The sequence below is a fragment of the Pipistrellus kuhlii genome, unplaced genomic scaffold (genome assembly GCF_014108245.1).
Source record: "Pipistrellus kuhlii isolate mPipKuh1 unplaced genomic scaffold, mPipKuh1.p scaffold_m20_p_9, whole genome shotgun sequence".
NCBI lineage: Eukaryota > Metazoa > Chordata > Mammalia > Chiroptera > Vespertilionidae > Pipistrellus > Pipistrellus kuhlii.
In genome coordinates, this window is record NW_023425595.1 from 65,093,857 (window position 1) to 65,117,434 (window position 23,578).

The 23,578-nt window shown below is 46.7% G+C and overlaps 1 protein-coding gene across 7 annotated transcripts in view; it reads right to left on the reverse strand.

Moving 5' to 3' along the window:
• The window catches only part of CADM1 (cell adhesion molecule 1), a 340,237-nt gene extending 335,226 nt beyond the window's left edge, over nt 1-5,011 (reverse strand). For 6 of the 7 annotated variants that reach the window (XR_004986335.2, XM_036428395.2, XM_036428392.2 and 3 more), the window contains exon 1: nt 4,753-4,920. Coding sequence is in view for 6 of the 7 variants with exons in the window: in XM_036428395.2 (XP_036284288.1) it covers nt 4,753-4,882 (130 nt within the window). In the remaining variant the exon portion in view is untranslated. Of the gene's footprint in view, nt 1-4,752 lie in introns of all 7 variants that reach the window. The other variant, XM_036428396.2, reaches the window with a different exon arrangement.
• Between the last annotated feature and the right edge of the window lie 18,567 nt (nt 5,012-23,578).

Consider the following 23,578-nt stretch of genomic DNA (forward strand, 5'->3'; position numbering starts at 1 on the left):
CAAACCATTACAAGTGCAGTGTATAGTGCCCAATTGGAAAGGTTAGCCCAAGCTTTAAGAGAAAAAGAACCCGCGCTGATTAATCGGAAGGGCGTAATTCTTCACCACGATAACGCACGACCGCATACTGCAAGAATCACTGCTGAAAAACTGTGCCAGTTGGAATGGGAAGTTCTCCCTCAACCTGCATATTCTCCTGATATTGCCCCTTCTGATTACCATTTGTTTCGTTCTTTGCAAAACTTTCTTCTTGGAAAAAAAATTTAATAACGAAGAATGCCTCAAAAATGCATTGACCGAATTTTTTGCATCAAAATCACAAGAATTTTACAACAGAGGGATTAAAATGCTTCCTGAGCATTGGGCACAAGTAGTAGAAAACAACGGCAACTATATTGTTGATTAAATTTTGTTGTATTGTTTAAATAAATTTGATTAAAAAAAGTATTAGAAAACGACATTAATTATTACTAGACCTAATACATATGTGTGTATATATACATATTTGTATGAGTACACACACGCGGGCACACACGTGCAAACACACACACACGCAGTAATTGATACCATTAGGTGCTTGTACGGAACTAATTGCTTCCAACTCAAAGCAGCAAATTTTCAATTCTGCAACAGATGTCGCTGTGTGATTTCTCCTTTCTGTGCTGCATTTCAGTTTAAAAAGCCCAGCATAATGGTCAGTACTATTCTTCCCAAGAAGGAGATACATCTTTGAATACTTTGGATTTATTTTTTAGAAATTTCTTCATATGCTGGTAAATTTCTGTTCAAATCATAGCATCGGTTAGTTTGGTCCAATTTAAGAAGGTCACTCAGGTAAAAATGGGCCTAATATTAAACACACACACACACACACACACACACACACACCATTTTTAAAATGTAAATTCTAAGTGACTGATTAGCACACACAGAAACCCAGGGAATAAGACAGTTTACACTCACAGCAATATTACCAATTTTTTAAAGTCTGAGAATCATTAGCAACATAAGCCAAGGAATACGAATTCCCATATGTAGGCGGCCAACATGTAGTGAGTGGGGGCAGAAGGCACTGCAAAGTTCAGGAGCACCATCCAATTTGGGTTTTGGTTTTCACAGCATTTCCTTGAAAATAAATAGTCAGACTGATATTATAATGGCAAGACATCTTTCCAATCGGCCATTTCCTACCAACCACCTTCCTGACACACGTCACGGAAAAGTGACATCTCTTTCCCTTCAACATCTCTTTTCCTGTCCTCCAACAACCCTCAGCCTCGGCGGGTAGCGAGCATTTTCTCCTGTTGAAATTCAGAGCTGGGAAGGATTTCAAACTCTCCCTGTGAGACCCAGGAACGCTGTCACCTGTTGAGGGGTTAGCGGGGGTGCAGTGAGCTGAGCAGGCAGGGAGCTGAGAACCCGCTGGTAAGAATAGGAAGCCAGGAAGCGAGAGAGGATGGGCAAGTGCCCTGCCTGTTGGCTCCTCCCAGGCCCCACTCCCCGTCACCAGGAGGCCCGCGGGAGAAAGCGGGATAAGGCATGTACAACATCCATATGAATAAAGCTCTTGTTCCGGAGAACTGCCTCCTCTTTTATTCCCCCCTTTCTCCGTATTTGTTCATTTCTAAAGATGGCTCAATGGGCCTCTTGTTCCTCCGAAACGTCCCAGGCAAATAATGCAAGCTTGTCTCGTCACACAAGTCACTAAATGAAGCCTTGTGCGTCTCCAGTGACACACTGTAAATATAAAGTGGCATTAATGAGGGATATTTTATCAAAGCTATCTCAGACAAGTGCGAGTCCCTCCTGTGGCTATTCAATTTGATGCACGGAAAGGCAACAATAGCGGGCGGCACTTCTGCACAGTCCCCATCCTGGTATTCAAGCCCCAACAGGCCACAGGCAGCAGAACTCACAGCCTCTGGGCTTCCAGCGCCGCCACAGAGCCCCACCCAGCAGCCAGCCTCTGGGATGCTGCTCGGGATCAGAAACAACAGCATGCACCTAAAACCCAACAGGCACGATTTACACTGGAATGAGCTCAGAAGACCCCGTTTTAGCTGCGTTTCATCAACACCACGGGAGGACTGGGAGATGTTCTCCAGAGGAGGATGGATTGGGTTACAGGGGAAGACATAACCAGGAGCACAGTGGCCCTGGTCGCTATCCCAGCAAGGATGTAAAGGCAATAAGGCCAATGAAGTTAGAAGACAGCTCCAACAGGTTTCTCTCATCCTGGCAGCGGGGCTGGAGACCTCTGAGAACGCTTCTTCAAATGAGAGGCCGAAGGGAGAAAAGTGACAAGTGACCGTGGGGCGGCGGGATTAAATCTTCTCAGGCAGGCTAGGACCAGGACCCCTCCTCAAACTGACCCCACGCACACACACAAAGGCATTTTTTAATAAGGGTTTGAAAACCACCCACCTCCTCACCACAAATCAAGCGAACACCATCTGATAACCAAAATACAAACAGGGAGGGAACCGGGAGCAAGAAGCTGCTTCCATGGAAACTGGCAACAGAATTTTCTTGCCGCTCTGACATGCACGGCCGAGTTCCAGACCGCTCCTTCCCAAGTCAGCACACATCTCTCGCTCGGAAGGCAACTTCTCTCTCACCAGAGAGAGTGGCAAATACAGTGCCTGTTACCGCTCGGTGCCCGCCTTCCAGGAGCGGGCCGGATGGAGGGGTGCCCTCCAATCCTGCCTTGCTGCCCAGCGGCATTGCTAGGCTCCCATTTTTTGTCAAAAGGCAATAATATCCCCTCCCCCTTTTCGCAGCCAATACCAGTCTATTGTTGCCTCTATTCTGCGCCAGCGACCCAGCTCTGCTCGCGCTCACGTTTAACCGGCACCGGCGCCCTTCACCATGCAGCAGCGGCGCGAAGAACCCCTTCCAGGAGCCTTTTATTGAGCCCATCCAGCCAGAGGCATCACCCCAGATGAAGTTGTCACCACCCTGGCATTGGCTGCACCCAATTATCTCCTAACTCATACATTAAGAATTCACAGGGGGGTAAAAAAAAACACACACACACAAAAAAAACACACACACACACATAAACAACATCCGGAGAGACAGACCACGGCATGGAAGGAAGCAAAAAAAAAAAAAAAAAAAAAAAAAATCCTGGGCGCTGGAGCTGAAGCTGCTCGCCAGATTCCCACCCCTCCGCGTCCCCACCGCGTTCCCCGAACAGAGCTCCCTCGCAAGAAGCCTGTGCTGGGGGAGACAGCCAGCCCGGCATCCCCCAAACCCAAAGCCAGCACCCCGTCACCCCGCTTCATTCAGCGTGTCTCCTGCGGTGTTTACGTAACGGTGTGTCCTCTGGCGGGTAAACAAAAGGCACAGCCCCGGCGGAGCGCGGCGGCCCGGGAGCGGCTCCCGAGCCGCACGGCGGCTCCGCGCTGCGCGGCCCGGGCCAGAGCTCTGCAGGTGGGGGCTGAGCTCCCGCCGTCCGCCGCCACTTGTTGCTCGTGGGTCCGGCAGCTCCGAGGCTGCAAGGAGGGGCTTTGCATGCGGGCGCCGAGCCCTGCAGCATTGCCGCCGGCACCTCCCCCTGTTCCCGCAGCCCCCCGCGGCCTCGCGCCCGGTCCCGGCTCCCGCCCAGCCCGCCGCAGGAGGCCGGGGACGCGGGGGAGCGGGCGGCAGCGGGGCTCGGCGGTGGCGGGAACGGGCACGGGAGGCCGGGGGCAGCCCCGCCGGCATCCTGGCCGGGGAAGAGCTCCCTTTTGTTAGCCGAAGCGCACACTGCCCTCTTCTTTCCGTCCGCGCAGCGCGCCCGCCCGGCGCTCCGGCAGCCACCGCGCAGCGCCGGCCCCTCCGGCCCCTCGGCCCGGGCTCGGCGTCTCCGGGGGCAGCGCGGGGCGTGCGGGGCCGCCCCCGGGCAAACCCCCCCGGACAGCTCCGCACGCAGGGGGCGCCCCGAGGCCCGGAGGGTGCCCGGTGGCGCAAAGGCCGCGAACGCGCCCTCCGCCGCCCCGGGCCGCTCGGAGGACGGACGGGCAGCTGAAATCTGGGGTCCCCGCTCCGTGGGGCAGGCCGACCGCGGGCTCCCGGCGCCAACCGCAGAGGCGGCGGCAGCGAACGCCCCCCGCGGGGCCGGACCGGGAACTTTCCCTCCCGGAGCCGGCCGAGGAGACCCGCAGCGGCGGCCGGAGGGGGCGGAGGGGGCGCGGGGAGGCTGGAGGGAGCGCAGGGGGCGCGCGGCTCGGGGACGAGGCGGAGCGCGGGGAGTGCAGAGCCATCAGGCAAGTCTGGGGGTGTCCTGTGAAGCGGCGCGGGGTCTCCCTGGAGGGTCTGGGGATGGAGAATCGGGGGTCCGCGGGAGAGGTGGCGGTGAATGGGTGGCCTGGGAGAGGCAAGGGATGCAAGTTACGGGGGTAACAGCGAGTTTGGACGGTTGGTGTGGTGCCTAGGATCCATCACCTTCCTCCAAATCCTCCAGGCCCCCTCCCACCCGGGCTCCCCGTTCTCACTCCACGCCGCGCCAAGCCGCGGAGAGGCGATGTGGGTGCAGCCATCCCTCAGGACTCTAATTCACACCCAGCTGGACAACGGAGAAGGAATGACCGATCCCCTCAGCCCCTTCCATCTTAGCCCTGAGTTTCCCCTCCACGCTCGCAGCGCTCCGGGCTTAGGAAGTGGGGGACGGTTGTCATGGAAACGTTTCCACCACCACCACCCCTCGGCGACCGCTGCTGGGGTGCCTTAGGAGATGTAGGGGGCCGAGTGGCCTGGCCCCGCACCTACCTGTGGGGATCCACGCCGCGGCGGAGAGGAGCAACAGCAGGAGCCGGAGCCGGAGCCCGGGAGGCGCCGCCGCCACCGCCGCCGCCGCCGCCGCGCACTGGGATCCGCTCGGCAGCACAGCACTCGCCATGTCGGGCACCTGCCTCAGACTGGCGGCGGCGGCTTCCTCCGGAGCCAGCGCGGACAACTAATGAGATGCTAATGACATGCGCTGGGGGCGGAGCCAGGGCCGGCCAATCACCGCGCGGAGAGCCCAACCCGGCTCTCGGAGGACTTTCCCATCCCCCACCCCGCCCCCTGGCGCTGGAGTTCGGCGACGCGCCCGCGCCACCTAGGGGCGGGACAAAGGGGAGGGGCGTATGCAAATATATTTATGTTAAATCTCTTTTTTCCGCTTCCCGGGCCTCTAGGAAAAAGTGTTCTCCCTGCGCCGGGTGCGTGGGGCGCCGGCTCTGGGGGCGGTTCTGGCTCCCCGTACACCTTTATTAGGGAGGCTTATAGCGAGCGCGATATCGAACCAATGACTGGAGCATCTCCCCAGGAGGTTCCCCTGCGCGGCACCCCGAGCACAGCGGCCTGGAAGCCAGACGTTGCACATCTCCGTCACTCACCTTGCACTGGAGGAATAGGTCTCTTGGAAACGGGGAGGAGGTTCGGGAGTGGAGAGGGAGAGTGCAGGTCCCCGGATTGACAAAACAATCGGGGAGCAGTGCTTGCGTGCTCTGCACGTCTGGCGGCGAGCGGGAGAGCCTGCTCAGCAACCTAGCGGCAGGCTGGGGCATAGTTGGGAGAAAGGAGCCGAGTCGGGCTCTGGGATTTCCGAGCCCGCGTCTTTGTGAGAGGTTCTCGGGAAAGGTAGCTGGAGGAGGATCGAAGCAGGCTCCCTTGCTTGCTGAAGGTCGCCGCCCTGGCGTGTGTGTGTGTGTGTGTGTGTGTGTGTGTGTGTGTGTATGTGTGTGTGTGTAATACATATGAATATGCACACATTCAACAACTACAACAAAAATTATTCTCTCAAGGCTTCCGGGTGCAGTCCCAGAGGCTGGGAGCGGTGGCGGTGGGCGCCCGTGTGAAGACAGGGTTTGCCATCTTCCTCCTTCAGAGTTCAAACCCACTCCTCCCTGCTCTGCACCCCCAGGCCCTCATCAGGCTGGTGGCCAACAGGTGCTCCCAGCGTCCCTGGCTGGAGAGACTGGCTGCTCCCCACCGAACTCGCCCTGCCTCCTGGAAATTGCCTTTGCTTTCTCTTGAACCAGGAAGCCCACTCTCCTGTTTGTTTGCTTCTTAATTACTTATTTTCTTCTCCTCTAGAAGATCATGTGCGCTCTGACCCTCTGCTGCTCAAGCATCAAATTGAAGGACGAGCTGTATTAAGTGTAAAGGTTTATAATAATTTAAGTATTCATAGGATGCAGAACAATAAGATGTAGGAAATGCAATTTGCATAATAAATATCAATATCACAACAGCTAAAACAAACCATGACAAATTATCTGTGGCTAAATGACCAAGAGATTACTGAATGTGAATTGCTAAGTCTGAGCTCTAGTCTGGTGGAGCTGCACGAAGTGACTTGGCCAGGCCCTGGGTCCTCATCATGTTAAAAATAAATAAATAATAAAATATATCAAAAAAGGAAATGGAGATCTGCACACCCAACAAAGGAGCTACACTTAAAACAGCCTCCTATTACCCATTATGCATGAACTAATTCTGAGACTGCCCTGTCTCCACAGTCCTGGAATTTCTGCTCTTAATTACAGGCCACATGCATGCACTGCAGGCAGCCCTCCAGAAGTGGGAAAGCTCCCGCAGGAAAATAGCACCATGTGAGGCAGGAAACCATCACCACATGGAAACCGTCGCCACATGTCCAGTTTGTGATGTCCAGCCTATTCTGATGTCTCTGAAAGTAAATCTACCTGCATCAGACTAAAATGCAAAGCAGAGTCCCAACAAAGGCAGAATAAGCAATTGGAGGCCATAGAAACAATGTGAAGTATGAACCATAAAGTAAGGTCCTTATGTCAGGAACTCGGGCACCCTTGCACAGAGCCTAGCACATAATAATATTATTTGTTATTATTACCACTTTGGCATTTATTGAGTTCTTTTTAATATATATATTAAATATATACATATATTTATATATATATATTTATATATATTTATATATATTTATATATATTTATATATTTTAATATATATAAATATATATTATATATTTTATATATTTATATATATTATATATTTATATATTTATATATTTATATTATATATTATATATATATATATATATATATATATATATATATATATTGTTTCAGAGAGAAAGGAAAAGGGAGAGAGAGATGGAAACATCAATGATAGAAAGAATCACCTCCTGCAGGCCCCCTCCTGTGGATCTAGCCTGCAACCCAGGCATGTGTCCTTGAGTAGAATCGAACCTGGGACCCTTCAGTCTGCAAGCTGATGCTCTAGCCTAGGGGTGTCGAACTCAGTCAGAGAAGGGGCCAAAATCTAAAATCCAGCCTAAATCGCGGGCCGAATGGATTACTGAACAGTCATAAACTGTCATTGTGATGGAAACGCAGCGGAGTGCAGTGATGACAGCGCGGTGCGGGCCACATTGCAAGGCCTGGCGGGACGGATTTGGCCCGCGGGCCTTGTGTTTGACACATGTGCCTAGCCACTGAGCCAAACCAGCTAGGGCTTATTGAGTTCTTAATTAAGTGTTTTTTCTGCATAATCTCACTTAATTTTTGGAACAATCCCCATGGTACATACTATTATTCTCTCTCATTTTATATTTTTTAAACATGGTTAGGAAAACTAAGTCATTGGCCCAAGGTCAAAGTTTCTCAAGTGCAGACAGAGCTTATGCAATTAACCACTCTGCAATACTGGGCCTCCATAAATATTTGTTCAGTGGGTGAATACATTTCACATTATAATGCGTGAATCAAAGCCATATCTACATTTTTAACATAAGGTGAAAATATGCCAGCAGTTGAAACATTTTTTTTTTTAAATAACAGGATTTCATTTTACTCCCAAGGAAAAACATTCTACATGAAGATGCGTCTCCACGAGAATCTCATCAGGCCCGGCCCTCCCACACGGAGAACACAGTATGGGACGTTGGAAGAGGTGGAGTGGTTTCACATCCCTTCATTCTCTTGGCACGTCCCACGAACACCTACTCAAATCTCCAGTTGGCAAGGAACAGCACGGGACATTTCTGTAGGAAATGCTAATGTCGTATGACTTACCTCGCCAGAGGAATGCAAATAGCTTTAGATATTTCCACCGAAAGAATGCCACCTGTGCCATAAGTGTAAGGACCTTACACATCCAAATTCCCAGGCCCTGGACATCTTTGTCACTGCGTCTCCACCGAAAGCACCGGAGCTGAACCTTTAGGGTTAAGCGGCTGCTGCCCTACCCACTAGCCACACGCCTCTCCCACCCCAGCTCTTTCACACTAGAGATACCGCCAAGGGAGTTAACATATGGAACATGTGAAGCACGTATCAGATTCCTGCAGCCGCTAAATGCAAGTTATGACTACTCCGGCTTTCTCTGAGTAAAGCTCGTCATTTTCTGCTTTGTGGACTAGCACTCCCGGCCAACTCCAAGTTCCAACATTTTCCCCCTTGCCGCATGGATTGAACCAATGTTGAAAACCAGATGGTGTTTTCGCCATTTATAACTGATAATCAATTGTTTTGTGAATTTAATTTTTCAAGAAAGAAAGGAAATACTTTTCAGAATGACAATCTGGGCGCTACTTGTGTTGGAATAAAATTGCCAGAAGCACCTAGAGCTCAGTTCTATGTTTTTTTTCCCTGAGAAAACTCGAAAGAGTGAGTGGCAGAGAGGCCCTATATTGTTTGCTCTCAGCTGAGAAATATGGATAAACATATATGAAAAATAAGCACGGAAGGGAGATTAATGTTTTAGGGAATCCATCACAGATAATCAGTGAAAACTAGTAACATCCTGCCTTTAAAAATGCTAATTACTTGAGTACCCATGTATAAAAAAGCCATAAAGACAAATTATTAGGGGAAAGACAACAATATTTGGAGTCAGCATTTGCCTACTAGTGGATTCTCTGAGTACCAGTAGGGAAGTGATTTAATTGCCTTAGAGACTGAAGGGTTTTGTCCTCCACCCCTCCCCCAAATTCATGTGTCGAAGCCCTACCCTCTGAAATGATGCTATTTGGAGGTGGGGACTTTGAGAGGTTACAAGCGTCTTCAAACTACGGCCCGTGGGCCACATGCGGCCCGCAGAGGAGTCTGATCCGGCCCGCCAGGTTTTTTGGGCAGTGAGCGCAGCCGAGGTGTTACAGTAGGAATTAGTAGTTCATATAGTCCGGCCCTCCAGCTCTCTGAGGGACCGTGATCTGGCCCCCACTTTAAAAAGTTTGAGGACCCCTGGACCGTTAGAGGTTTAGATGAGGGCATGAAGGTGAGGGCCCTGTGATCAGGTTGATGCTCGGAAGATACACCAGAGCTCTCGCCCTCCACATGCAGGCGCTGGAGAAAGGCCATGTGAATGCATAGCTAGAAGGCAGCCTTCTGCAAGCCAGCAAGAGGGTCCTCACCAGAACCCAACTCTGCTGGCAGACTTCCAACCTCCAGAACCGTGAGAAATAAAGGTCTGTTACTTTAGCCACCCAGTCATGGCCTTTTGTCACAGCAACCCGAGATGACTAAAATAATCCCTAAGCCTCAGATTCATTGTCAAAACAGATTAAAATGATAATGAATGCCAACTTTTTATTTTTTCTTAAATGTTTTCATAAAGTAAATTAGTGTTATGTTAAAGTATTGGGCTGGGTAGACTTTTTTTTTTTTTTTTTTTTTTTTTTTTTTTTTTTAATCCTCACCTGAGGATATTTTTCCATTGATTTTTAAAGAGAGTGGAAGAGATGGGGAGATACACAGATGTGAAGGACACATTGATTTGGTGGCTTCCCACACCAGGGCCCGTCGAGGTACTTGCCCTTGACCGTAATTGAACCCGGGACCCTTCAGTTCTCAGGCTAATGAGCTCGCCACTGAGGCAAATGGGCATGGGCTGGGGAGATTATTGGTTTGTCCAGTAGACAGCTCATCTATACTTATATTAAGACTAAGCAATTCATCTTTGGGGGCACAGTCTATGAATCTTTATGAAATATAAATCCAGCTAAATCCATATTCCTAAATGAGTACTTAAACACTTTGCTCACAGGTTTATTCTTCTAGATTCACGAAGTGGAGAGTAAACTCTTGAATAGAAAGGGGTGAATATCAGTTTGGGAGAAAGGGAAGTGTTGAAGTAGATCGCAGAAACTGCCCATAACCTGGGTCAAGGAGCAACCCCAATGCCTCTGGAAAGGAAGTTTGCCATAGGGACCAAGCCATCATTTCTTCCAATCAGATATCTAGAAATATATCTAGTTATACATGGCTGATCCAAATGTATATTCAGTAAAAGACAAAAAATCATAGAGCACTCTAATGGAACAGTCACTGCTAAATCTGGGACTACAAAGATGGATGAGAAACCATATCTACTATCCAGGAACTCAGAGTCAGTAGGGGAGTCAGACAAGTACCACAATTATTAAATGTGACAAAACTATTTTTAATATGTCCACATACCTCTCTGTGAACAGAGGAAAGAGTCACCCAACTCTACCCAACTCAGGGGCAGGTGTGAATGTCAGTGCATGAGGGGAAAGTGCACATAGAAAATGTTTATGGGCTGACCCTGAGCGGTTGAACAAGACTCCACAGAGTGCACATGAACAGAGAGGGAAGGTGTGACGAGAGAAAGGCCATTTGTGAGGCCCAAAAGCTTAGGAGAGCATGCTGTAGTTGGGGGGTAATGACAAGTAGAATGGCTGATCACAGCTTGCCAGACAGCAAGTGGCAAGAGAAGAGGCTGGGGAAAATATATAGGAGCAGGAAATACCTTATTGATATGCTAGGAAATTTTGATTGTTGACTAGAGGTAATGAGAACCCACTGAACTAGTAGAATTTCATGGTCAGATTTAAGCTCTGGCAAGAGTATTCCATTGATACGATTTTTTTAAAAAAGTGTTAAAATGGATCCTACATTTGACTTTCAGCATTTCAGTAGATATTGGTACCATTCACCCGTGATATGTATAAAGGTATGGAACAGGTTCATGTGATTGCTTATTGTTTGTTTGGGGAATGGGCAGTGAGAAGAAGATAAGTATCTTACTTTGGGACAAGTTGGCTTTGAGGTGGTTATGAAATATTCAGCCGGGCAATAAATCATCTGAAACGCTGGTTTAGAACTCAGAGAAGTGACTAAGCTGGGAGTCAAGAGGTGGCTAACCAAGGGAGAGGTGGTGATTAGCCATCTCAATTGCTACAAAAAAGTAAAATAAATACATTTCACAAAAATTATGAAGAGTTGACATTAAAGATAAAATTCTGAGGTTCAGGATGTTACCAGCTTCACATTTGGTGTGAACAGTTTGATTAAAGTTTGACAAAATAAGGAGAGAGATACAGTATGTGCTAATTTTGCTTATCTTGCCAGGAGGGCAGGAAGATGTGATTTTCTAGTGATTTTCTAATATGGAAGAGATAGCTTTAGAGTTTTTCAATTTGACATTCAATTTCATTGGTACTGACAGGCAGCCTTGGGTGGCATAGAAGGATTGTTGCAACTGAGGCAACTCAACTAATTATCACATCTAGACCTTAGTTTTTACCTCCAAACTAAAATATCATTGGTCATGATGCTGCAAAAGTTTTCTCCACACTTTCAAAGTCATATTTCTCTGATATGATGTCATAATTGTCAGATCTAGCTCTGTGATAAGCCCACTGCAGTACGGCGCAACTTCCCAGGCAGCCGGATTTCAGCAAGATCCATTAAAAACAGACATTGATATCTATAGATTTTCATAAAACTGCAAATATAAAATAGCCATATTATGAATATGAGATTATATCACTCATGCTGCTAAAATATGACAATGGCAATATAACTTTTTGTAATATTTGTTATAAACAGGACAAGCTCTGAATAGAAATTGTGATAATCTATCTTGTAGTCCCAGACAGGAAAAGTTTTTAGGAAGCCTGGTCTCAAAAAACCATCCTTGAGTTCTTATGATGGAACTATGGTTTCAAATGACTCTCAGATCGCTCCCTTTCATTTTGAATTGGACAGTCTATGTGCTTCCTCTTTCGGGTTATCCCTGCATGACTAGTGGACTACTTAAAGATTTTGTATTTTCACACTAAAGTGCCCATGTTTATTCGTTCTTCATACTCTGTCAACTTAGATCAAACCACTGTCTGCATTATAGGAAAACACCAAACCCTAAATTTCCAAAGGACTGCATGTAGTTTAGCAATGCAATTCACATTAAAGTCAATGCCAGGCTAAATCCCATGTAACTCTTTGAAAATGTAGGAGTTTGTCAAAAGGGTTCCAGAAGAGGAATAATCTTCTCCCTGTTTGCATTTTGTTTAGATTTTTTTAAAGTTATTTTGGCTCTCCAAGGATGCCCTTCTATCAGCTCGCAGGAACCCCACGTGCTGCTTTGAATATCTTTTGACCGGTCCCCAGACTGTGAAAACTGAAGTTCAGTTTGTTTAAAGATTGTGTTTTGAAGAAAAGCAAGGCTTAATTTTAGTCTTTCATGTTCGCTGACAGCATTGTCACTTGCTAAGCTATTTCTTTAAGACTTCTGTTACTATACTAATATCTCTCTATATATTTTATTTATGTGGCCTGGTGTGAGATGAATAACACAATTATGCCAAAACTCTATATATCTACTAGATGCCAATACACAGAACAGGCAGACCCTCATGCACCGCAGTTAATAAAATGCAGTAAATAACATAGTTTCGAAGCAATTAGTACAGTTCATGACTTCAATTACCAAAAAAAATAAAAAATAAAAAGCCCTTATGATTTCTAGTAATTGTTATTTATCTCCCATCTAAAGTGTTCCTCTTGTCAGCGTCAGCTTTAGCCCAGAAATAGCACTGCTGCTGCTTTCCATGCCAGAGGAGGAAGAGGCAAGGATCAGGGCCCCAGAGCCACTGAGCTTCCCAGAGCTAATTCCCAGGGCCTGCGGATGGATGGTATTCTGCTGTGCCGTCCACTCCTGCCTCCCACCAGAGTCAATTACCTGGCTTCCTGGCTCACACAGCCAACCAGAGGAGTGCTTTGTGCTTGTTAATGCAAAGAAGGAGAAAAGTCTCAGGAAGTCAATTGGAAATTCAGAATGGTTAGGAATCCCAAGTTGGGAAGTCGTCTGAGACGTTAGTTTCCTAACTAACTTTGTAGAGCAAGACCATCCACATGTTAAATGCCACCAACTGCCTTCATCTGGTTGCATTCCTGCTGAGCATGAAGCAAGCCGGCGGGGGGGGGGGGGGGGGGGGGGGGCGTTTCAGCCATGTGAAGCCCTCTGTGGCCAGGCCCTGCCAAGGCCCATGTTCGCTCCTCAAGCATCTCCCAAGAAGGGGAAATTCCACTGGACCCAGGAACATCATGCACAGTATTTAAATGACTCTGCCCCCTCTCCTCAAACTTGCAGGGCATCCATCACACTCCTATTGCAGATACCAGTGCTACATGGTAATACATATGCTCGGTGTCTCCTGCAAATAGAATTTCTGATTTATAACTTACAAAGTTCTCTCCTCTACCCTCTGGGTTTGCATTGTGGCTCATCCAGGAGGTTTTACCAAATATGTGTTTTGTTCAGAAGATGAAAAAGAAAAAGCTCTCCTCCTCTTTCCCCCTTCCTCCATCGACTGCCCTAGTGACGCAGTCTTTTGATTTAAGAAAAATCCTATCAGGGACCTAAAGGCGTGGCATCATGGCAGCATCACTTCTTCATTATCTAATTTCCCCCCAACTGGCAGGTTTTTATTCTTTCCAAACCAGTGATAAGGGGGGATCTGGAAGAATCAGAGAAGCCCATGGTTGGTGAATACTTTGAAATGCTATGGATTGTGACTTTTAATGCCAATTCCTAGGAACCCAGCCTTTTTATCTTCAAATGTTCAAAATTAATTTGCCGAGCCATACAGATGGACTCTCGCCTCGCTAAAATCGGCTTTAAAATCACTGAAGTTTAAACTGCACTTTCCGTATGGAAACAGAGAGGAGGTGTTTTTTCCCTCTGTTTTAGAACTATATCATTGATTTATTTATTTTTGAATAATTGAGAAAAGAGATCTGTTTTGCAGAGGGCAAAAGGGCTGCAGCTAATGCACAAACATCGAGTACACTACACTAGCTCAACTCAATCATCGGGGGCCTGGGGAGACTCCAACCTGCTTCTCAGAGGCAGGCTAAAAATCAACCGAATGGAACTGGTGTGCTAAATCAGGTTACAATGGCCAATTCCTTATTGTCATCATTTTCAAAAAATTGCTCCTCTACTCTGAAAGGCATTGCAAAGCAACACACAGGAGGGGGAGGAAGAGGAGGAGGAGGAGGGAGAGGAGGAGGAGGGGTAAGGAGAGGGGAAGAGGAGGAGAGGCCTGGAAGAGGAGGGAAGAGGAGGGAAGGGAAGGGAAGGGAAGGGGAGGGAAGGGAAGGGAAGGGAAGGGAAGGGAAGGGAAGGGAAGGGAAGGGAAGGGAAGGGAAGGGAAGGGAAGGGAAGGGAAGGGAAGGGAAGGGAAGGGAAGGGAAGGGAAGGGAACCTATATTCTTCTGGAAAGACAACCTTAAGGACATCTTGGCATTCTTATTCCCTAGCTTTCCTGCAAAGCCACAAAGCTCAGAACCCCCGAAGGCCATCAGGAGAACAACCTAGAAGTTACATTAGGAAGACTATGTCCACAGCCCCCTACTCATGGCTTAACTGCCTTTTTCTCTCAGAGAGCCTACAGGATGTCTTCTTAGGCCTCTGAGCCCCATAAAGTCATCATTTACAGACACTTTGCATTTCAGTGAAACCCTCTTCTCTTGAAGGAATTTTCATTTTTCTGAAGGTCGCTCAGTCTGTCGGCTATTAAGTTTGTTTATTAAGGTGAAAAAGCAAAAGGGAGAGCAGGAGGGAATTAATATTTTAGAGCGCTATGTGCCAGGATATGTGCCAGCCTGTCTTACATGCATAATGTATTCTGTTTTAGAAGCTCTCCCTTTCTTCCCACCACTGATAAGCATATCATAAAGGCTCTTTCTGGCAGAAATAGGCTTATTTTGATGCTAAAAAAGGTTAAGGGGACACTATTTGAATTTTTGCTGAGGGGATTCCAGATTGTCAATCTACTTCCCTGGATAAAAGGGATAATAGAGATAGAATCTGTGTTCAAATACTTTATTGCTATTTCTCTTTGGTCAGTTTGAAATGCATTTTGACAAAGATTTACAATTTTAATGAGAGCTGAGAAAAATGGAATGAGGGAAGAGAAGCATCAATATTTCCCTCAAGGTTTAAGGTATATTTTCTTAATATCGCTCTCCATGAAGCTCAAATGTTGAATAGATCTGCCTTCAACTTCCTTCACAATTGCTTTCCTGGGTATTTCAAAATTAATCAGTCCAGCAAATAGTTATTGAACAATATGCTCTGTTTGGCACTAAGAAAGATACAAATCTGTACAAGACATGGTCTCTATCTCAAAGAATTTATAATTGTGTTAAAGAGGCAAGATCTGTGAAAAGTTAACTGACATCTCAAGGCAGTATATGAGAAGCATATAGTATGCAGAGGGAAAGAGCTAGGCAGATATTTTAAAACCTTGTTAAATGATTTTTTAATTCATTTTTATAGAGAGAGTAAGGGAGAAAGGAATAGGCATCGATGTGAGAGAAAAACATTGATGGGTTATCTCCTGTGCATGCCCCAACAGAGTATTGAACTCACAACCTAGGTATATGACCTGACCCAGAGTCAAACCCATAACCCTTTAGACAATGCTCCAACTGATCAACCTGACTAGGACTAAATGATTTTTCATTGTACAGTTACAGTTACTTTGAGAAGCAGTTTATGCTCCTATGCAAATGAAACAAAAGATCTTATATAATGCTAGAGGCCAGGTGCATGAAATTCGTGCACTGGGAGGGGATGTCCCTCAGCCCAGCTTGCACCCTCTCCAATCTGGGACCCCTGGAGAGATGTCCGACTGCTGGGTTAGGCTCAATCCTTGTGGGATCAGACCTAAACTGGCCGTCAGACATCCCTCTCATAATCCGGGACTGCTGACTCCTAACCACTTGCCTGCCTGCCTGCCTGATTGCCCCTAACTGCTTCTGCCTGCTAGCCTGATAACCCCCTAACCACTGCCCTGCCAGCCTGATTAACACCTAACTGCTCCCCTGCTGGCCCAGCTGGCCCAACTGCCCCCAACTGCCTAATCTCACTCTCAACTGCCCTCCCCTGCAGGCCTGATCTTGCCTCCAACTGTCCTTTTTTGCCAGCCAATTTGGTTCTGATTCATCAGTTTCTATGCCAATCAGCATCAAAAGCTCCACTTCCAAGCAGCCATTGGCTTCTCACAGTTGACCCAGATTTGGTTCTGATTGGTCAGTTTCTATGCCAGTCATTTTCTCTGGGCCTATCAACGGGGCCTAATCAGAAAGGTGACCTGGAGAGAAATAGAGGTGCAACTGCTGACCAGGCCCTAAGCGAAAGAGAGAGGCAAGTGCTGATCAACAGAATAGACCCTGCTTCTCTCTTCAGGCCTCTCTCTGGGTCTGATTCACAGCCCCTCAGCAGTAAGTGCTGGGTCACCATGCCTGCAGCCATAGTAGTTAGTGCCAGGTTTTGGCAACCCAGCACTGACTGCAAGTCTGACTTCCTGTTAGTTGAGCCTCCCGGTCCTTGTGTACCCAAGGTTTTTATATATTAGGATTAGAGGCTCGGTACACAAAATTCATGCATGGAGGTAGGGAGGGTTCCCCTCAGCCCAGCCTGCACCCTCTCCAATTTGGACATCCCTCTCACAATCCTAGACTGCTGGCTCCTAATTGCTTACCTTCTTGCCTGCTTGGTTGTCCCTAATTGCCCTCCCCTGCCAGCCTGATTGCTCCTCACTGCCTTTGTGTGCCAGTCTGATTGCCCCTCACTACCTCCCTTCCCTGCCAGCCTGGTCATCCCCAACTGCCCCCCCCCCACTCACTTGGTTGCCCTCAACTGTCCCCCAGGTGGCCTGGTCACCCCTCACGCCCTCCCTGGTGGCCTGGTTGTCCCACGTAGCCTGCTGTTCAGTGGTTTGGTTGTCCCAAATTAATCCTCCTGCCAGCCTGGTTGTAGGAAGCCATCTTTTGATGTGAAGGTCAATTTTCATGTTACCTATTTATTATTGTATATAGGACTACAGGCTTGGTACATGAAATTTGTGCATGAGGGGGGGTGCCTGCCTTGCACTCTCTCCAATCCAGGATTCCTCTCGCAATTCAGAACCACTGGCTCCTACCTACTCACCTGCCTGCCTGCCTGATGGCCCTAACTGCTCTCCCCTGCTGGCCTCATTCCCCTAACTGTTCTCCCCTGCTGGCCTGATTCCCCTGACTGCCTACCTGCTCTCCCTTACTCTCCCAGCCCATCGAGAGAGCTCTCCACCGTGGTCCTGCCCCCATCCTGATTGGTCATTACATGACAGCATCCTGGCCAATTTGCATATTTCTCTATTATTAGTATAGATAATCCACTGTAAATACAACCAAATTTCAAAAAACAGTATACACTTATACCTCCCAATGATAGACCTTCTAATACCGATGCCTTGTTATTCTGAGTTGCCAACTTGAAAAAGAATCAGCACTGGATGCCAAATTTGCATATAAACTCACTTCATGTGGAAAGATACCCTCTCTCCTCGAGCTCTTTTCTCATATCTTTCCTACCATTCAAAACCCTGAAGGACATGGCAGCAGCTGATTAAGGGCCGCCAAAATACATAGGCTCATTCCTGGAGCTTTTGAGTGTTCCTTCATGAGGAACCGTCACCTAACATGAGAAGTGGACTTTGCAGAGGGGATTACTGTGAGGATCTAGATGCGGGATGAGATTATCCAAGGGGCCCCTAAATGCAATCACAGTTTTCTTTGTGAGGAAGGCAGAGCGAGATTTAACGTACACACAGAAGAGCTGACTAGAAGACGGAGCTGAGAGTGATTTAAAGGTACTGGTCTGGGAGCTTGGAGTGAGGCTGCCACAAACCAAGATACACCCGCAGCAGCCAGAGGCTGGCAGAGGGAAGGAGAAGATTCCCTCTGGAGCTTGTGGAGACAGTGCTGCTCTGCCCACACCTGAGCTCAGCCCAGTGACACTGATTGTGGGCTTCCGGTCTCCATATATCTGACTTGATTTAAGCCTCCACATTTATGGTGATTTGATACAGCAGCTGCAAGGAACCAATACAGATACCTATATTTATTAAATGTTCACTACAAGCCAGTTACTCTATATAAGACGTCTCATTTAATTCTTGCAATAGCTGAGTGTTGTTATTATTATTATTATTATTATTATTATTATTACATGATTGAGAAAATTGCAGCTCAGAAAGGCTAAGTAACATGCGCAGATATATCTGACTTCAAAAGCCTGTGCTCTTTGCATCAGGCCAGACTTTCTCAGGACCTTTCTTTTTCCTCGACTGGCAATCATTCTTGGGCCAAGTTAGAATAACCCAGTCTGATGTGACATGTACCCGCTTCACCATGTACATGTGTCAACTTTTTTCCTTCTGTCTGCTCCACGGGTTCCATTCCAATCCAACACAGACACGCAGATCCCGACTTAGTGTAAAGGACACAAATCAAAACAGGACGCCATTGCCTCCTTGCTGGGGCACCTGACCACCATTTGGGACTGTGAGCCCCCCCATGGAGCAGGCCCTGTGGCGGAGCTCCTACCTGCCTGGGGAGTCATGTCTTGGGCCCAGATTGAAAAGTGGCTTCTGGCTCGTGCTGCAGACACATGCATCTGATGGTGACAGTGCGTGCTGCTGGTTTCCGTTCTGGCAAAGGACATTGCTACTAGAGAAGAGGGGCTGTGGGGAGAGCAGTTAATTTTGCCTTTTTCCTCCTCTTCCCTTTGATGGTTGCCCTGGCCTTTGAAGTTGCTCAGATACACAGCCTGGTGGGAGGGGTGCCAGCTGCCCAGACACTGCTGGCAGGAGACTGAAGAGCTGCTGGCCTCCCTCTGCAGACTGGGAGGTGTGCCCTGTCGTGCCGCTTCTTCCCTGGGGTCCTGCTCACAGGGAGCTGACAGATAAGTCCCAAGCTGTGTGCTGGTCTCCACGTGCCAGCAGGATCAACGCCGGGCTGGGGTTTTCTGACTCCAAGATCGCCTTCTCGGGGGGCTGCCCTTCTGTGGGTCATCATCAGTGACATCTGAGACCAGTGGTGAAGGCGCACTGTCTTTCTCTTGCTTCTTTCCCCTCTTCATGGAGCCATCTCCTATCCAAATCTCTGCGGTTTTATGGGCTAACCTTTCTATGTCTTCTCTTCTTTTCTGTTGACATGTGAACTTCTTCATGACCAGGCATTCATTAAGCACCTGCCATATATCATGCAACTTGCTAGGGTTTATACTGTAATAAGGCTTATATATTATAGTTACCATGGTGCCAAAGGAGTGAGCCCAGCGGCTTCATGGAAGGGGCAACAAGCAGGTGGCAAAGGGCTGTGAAGGGAATCCAACCTGGTTTTTCCTGCAGGAAAAAGAAAAAATCCTTTTAGAGAATAGCTCCCTACAGAAGCACACCCACCTCAAAGCCACCAAAAGCATCCCAAAGACTACAAAACAGAGCCCAGAGAAGTTCAACTCCACTGACCGATGATTGGAAACAAACATGCAGATCCAAGAATGGAGGCAAAACACAGTCTAACAACAAGTCTAAAAGCTTTGAAAGGGAGGAAGAATTGGAGACTCCAGAAAGTCACATAAAGATTGTGAGGGCCGAGGAGAGGGACCATGCGTAGCAATCCACAGATTAGGAGACACGGAGGGTTAATAAGCATGTCCTCTCACAGACAATAATCAGCCATGAACAAACTCCAGTAGAAACTTCTAGAGCCTGGTACTGGATTCTACTAGCATTATGTACCACCAACCACTTTCTCCTTAAGTATTCAACTCAAACCTCAGATTTTTCAAGAAACCTTCCTAATATAAGAAAACAATATTAATAATGCTACTATGTTTATTAATAATAATTAAAATGTGCCCTGGCCAGGTAGCTCAGATAGTTAAAGCATAATCCTGATATGCCAAGATTGTAGGTTCAATCCAAGGGTTAGAACACATACAAGAATCGGCCAATAAATGCATAAGTAAGTGAAACACCAAATCAATATCACTCCTCGAGTGTGCTTTTTTTTCTTTCTCTCTCTCCCTTTCTCTCAAATCAATTTCCCAAAAATTTCCAACTTTTAAAAAAGTAATAATTAAAATGTCTTGAACACTTACTATGCCAGGGTTTATGCTAAGAGCTATATCAAATTTAATACTCTCTGTAATAGGGAGCTGCTATTCTTACCCACAGTTCCTTATTCATAGATGAGGAAAATGTTGCTTGGAAATATTAAGTACTTTACCCAAGGTAACCATTACTAATGGTAAATCCAGTAAGAAAACTGGACCTAAGTATTTTAATTCTAAGCTCCATGTTATATTGCCAAATGCATGATAAATAATATGGTTGTTCACACATACACATTCTTATGAAGCTTGTTCTCTGTAGTACTTTGGTTTTCTTCAAATAAACCCATGTCATGAGACTCCTTTGACCTATTTCTTTCTTCTACTCTTTCTAGAAAAGTTGGTCAGTTGTCCCGGGATGCTGTGATGCTTATCATGCATGCCTTCTGTGATATAAAAAATATTTACCCATCATAATTCTCTGTTTCTTGGACCATGTTGTTGAACACACATTGATCCTTTATTTTAGCACCCAGCATAATACTCATTCTCTCTTTCCTAAGCTAAAGTCACTATTATCATGTGTAAAGTTTTTTCTTAGTCATTAAGGTCAAAACCGGAATACAAAATGAAGATTGGATGACAGTGGAGAGCTCAAAGGATGAGTGCATTACAGTCTGTGCCTCCATGGTCTCTGGCTGAGAATGTGCCCTCTGCCATGTTAGCTCAATAGCTCTCAGTGGCTCAAAATTCTTACTATGCATCAGAATGACCAGAAGTGCTTGCTGAAATACAGGTTGCTGTGTCCCGTCACCAGAGATTCTGACCCAGTAGCCTGGGCTGGGGCCTTACAATTTGCACTTTTAACAAGATCCCAGATGCTGCTGATGCTGACCTGGATGCCACACTATGAAAACCACGGGTGTCAAGATATAGACTTATGTACCTATTTTTGATCTACATAATATAACCAATCTGGGCAGGTTGGGGCAGTGTTAAATGGACAATATATGGAACATGTGTATATAACTGTCCAAAGCATGTACACTCAGATTGTTTCATTTTCTTCTCATAACTTTCCCATGAAATAGCATCGTAACATGGTGTGTCTACAATAGTGAACTCTAATGTCCAGCAGGACTTAATTCAAATATCCAATATCCCTGTTACTAGTTGTGCTACTGTGGGCAAGCCACACTCAGATCTCTAAGACTCATTTAAAAAAATGAAAAAATAACAGGAGTGTGTACTTTGTGGTGGTGGTGGTGTGAGGATGAACGGAGATGATGCTCACACTGTCTGACACTTAATAACTATTCCATGGAGGCCAGTGCCCTTGTTCTAATCCTATTCCAGGCACAGAAATAGGGGAGTTGCTCAGGGTCCCTTGCCTGCAGGGCAGAGCTGAGCCTCTGACTGCAATGCCAGGCTTTTCGTGGGGTGGCTTCCGCACATTGAGGGTTCTACAGATGGCTTTACTGATAGAGGTATCTCTGTAGATGAAGCCTCAATGAAGCCTCGGGAGAAGGGTCACTTTTATTCCACTTTTTTTTTTAAAGGCAAACAAAAACCCTTCATAAATCATTTGAAGAAAAGCTTCATGTATTCACAGCTGCCAGTGACAAAAACACCCTGAGCACAGCTTCCCCGTCGAATGTACCGTATTTTTCGGACCATAAGATGCTCCGGACCATAAGACGCACCAGTTTTTAGAGAAGGGAAATGAAGAAAAAAAGATTCTGAAACAAATAGTGTCCTAAAATATTTTATGTGCATTAAAATCCAACATCACAGTCATAAACACATGTAATCAACCCTGTAAAGTAAACAGCAGCATTTAGAACCATTTTAGAGCCGGGCAAGCACACAGAGACCACACAGAGCCGGGCAAGTAAAAAAACTTTTTTTTTAAAGTATATGTGTAGGCTATATTTGGACCATAAGACGCAGGGACTTTCCCCCCCCCCCCCCACTTCTGGGGGGAAAAAAGTGCGTCTTATGGTCCGAAAAATACGGTAAGTGAGGCTCATCCCAGGCAAATCTGTACACATGGTGCCTTTAGCCCACAGGGGCAAGTGTCCGTGTTCTCTTTCCTCACTTTCCTTTTCAAAATAAGGAGGGATCTGCTATCAGTCATTCACCCTTGTTGGTAGATTGGTGTTAGTGTGAATGAGTTTCAACATAGGGCTGCCTTTGTATTTAAGTCTTTCACATTTAACTATGGGAAATTAAACCTTTTCTTCATTCACATATATTTCAGGCATTAGCTGGCAGACAGGGAGGATGAAGGGAGTTCAGAGAACTCTGGGATAGCTTCACTGTCTTTCTGAGACATTAGGAGGATGAACTGGGGGCTGTCAAACTATTTCCTCCAAGCCAGCGACTTGCTGGGAAATGGCATAGGATGGTGTTGGAGTGGGACCTCCCAGAATCTCCGTTACCCACCCCCCTGCCAAGTTCCCCAAGTAAACATGTAGGTATGCAAACCCCACTCAACTAAATTACCATTCCTCCACTCCTTCTTTATAAAAGTTCTGGAATGAGTGTTCCAGACCCTCTCACCTCCCTGCCTTTCTTGCCTGACTACAGGTTAGGTTTCTTTCTCCAGTCCAGCACAGGAACTTGGACAGATTGCTTAGCCTTCCTGAGTTTAGATACCTAATTTTGAAAAAGAAATAGCATCTCCCTCACTGGGGCAATCTGAATGATAGATGATGCTGTCAGCAAGACTCCTAGGACAGAGCCTGCACCTGGTAAGCACTTCATACAAGCTTATTCACTCATTCATTCCAGTGGTCAGTCTGTTATTTGGTCAGCCCTTAGAATGAACATTATGTGCACCTACTATGAGCCAGGCACTAAGCTGGCTACTGGAGATACGATGCACATAAGATATTGCTCTTAGTTCCTAAAATGTAGTCTAGTGCAATGGTTCTTATGCCTGGATATGAACCACAGGGTCTGGTGGTGGGAGCTTTTCCTGGATCCCACCCCAGATATCCTGGCTGTGAGTTTCTGGGAAGGACAATGCTGTATTAAAAGCTCCTCTGATGCATAGCCAATGTTTAGAACCACTCTGGAGTTAAATCTCTTCTCTCCCTTCCCTCGAACCCCCTTTATCCCCCCAACATTATCTCTGCTTTTTCCCCCTCCTTTCTCTTGCCCCAGGGAGACAGCATGGTTTAGGTTTTCTGATACATTCTTTGTTATTTGTGTTATTATTTTTATTTTAGTTAGCATTAAATATTGTTTTGGTCATAACATTTGTTGATTAGTATCTTGGCACACATCTCTCTGATGCCCATATATTCCTCTCTCTGGTAATAATGTTTATGACAGAGAAGTCTGTCATTGAGATGCATCTCCTTTGTGGATAATGGTTATGCTTGTAGACTTAGTGCTGTCTGGGTTAGAGCACTAAGTCTCTTTCTAGAGC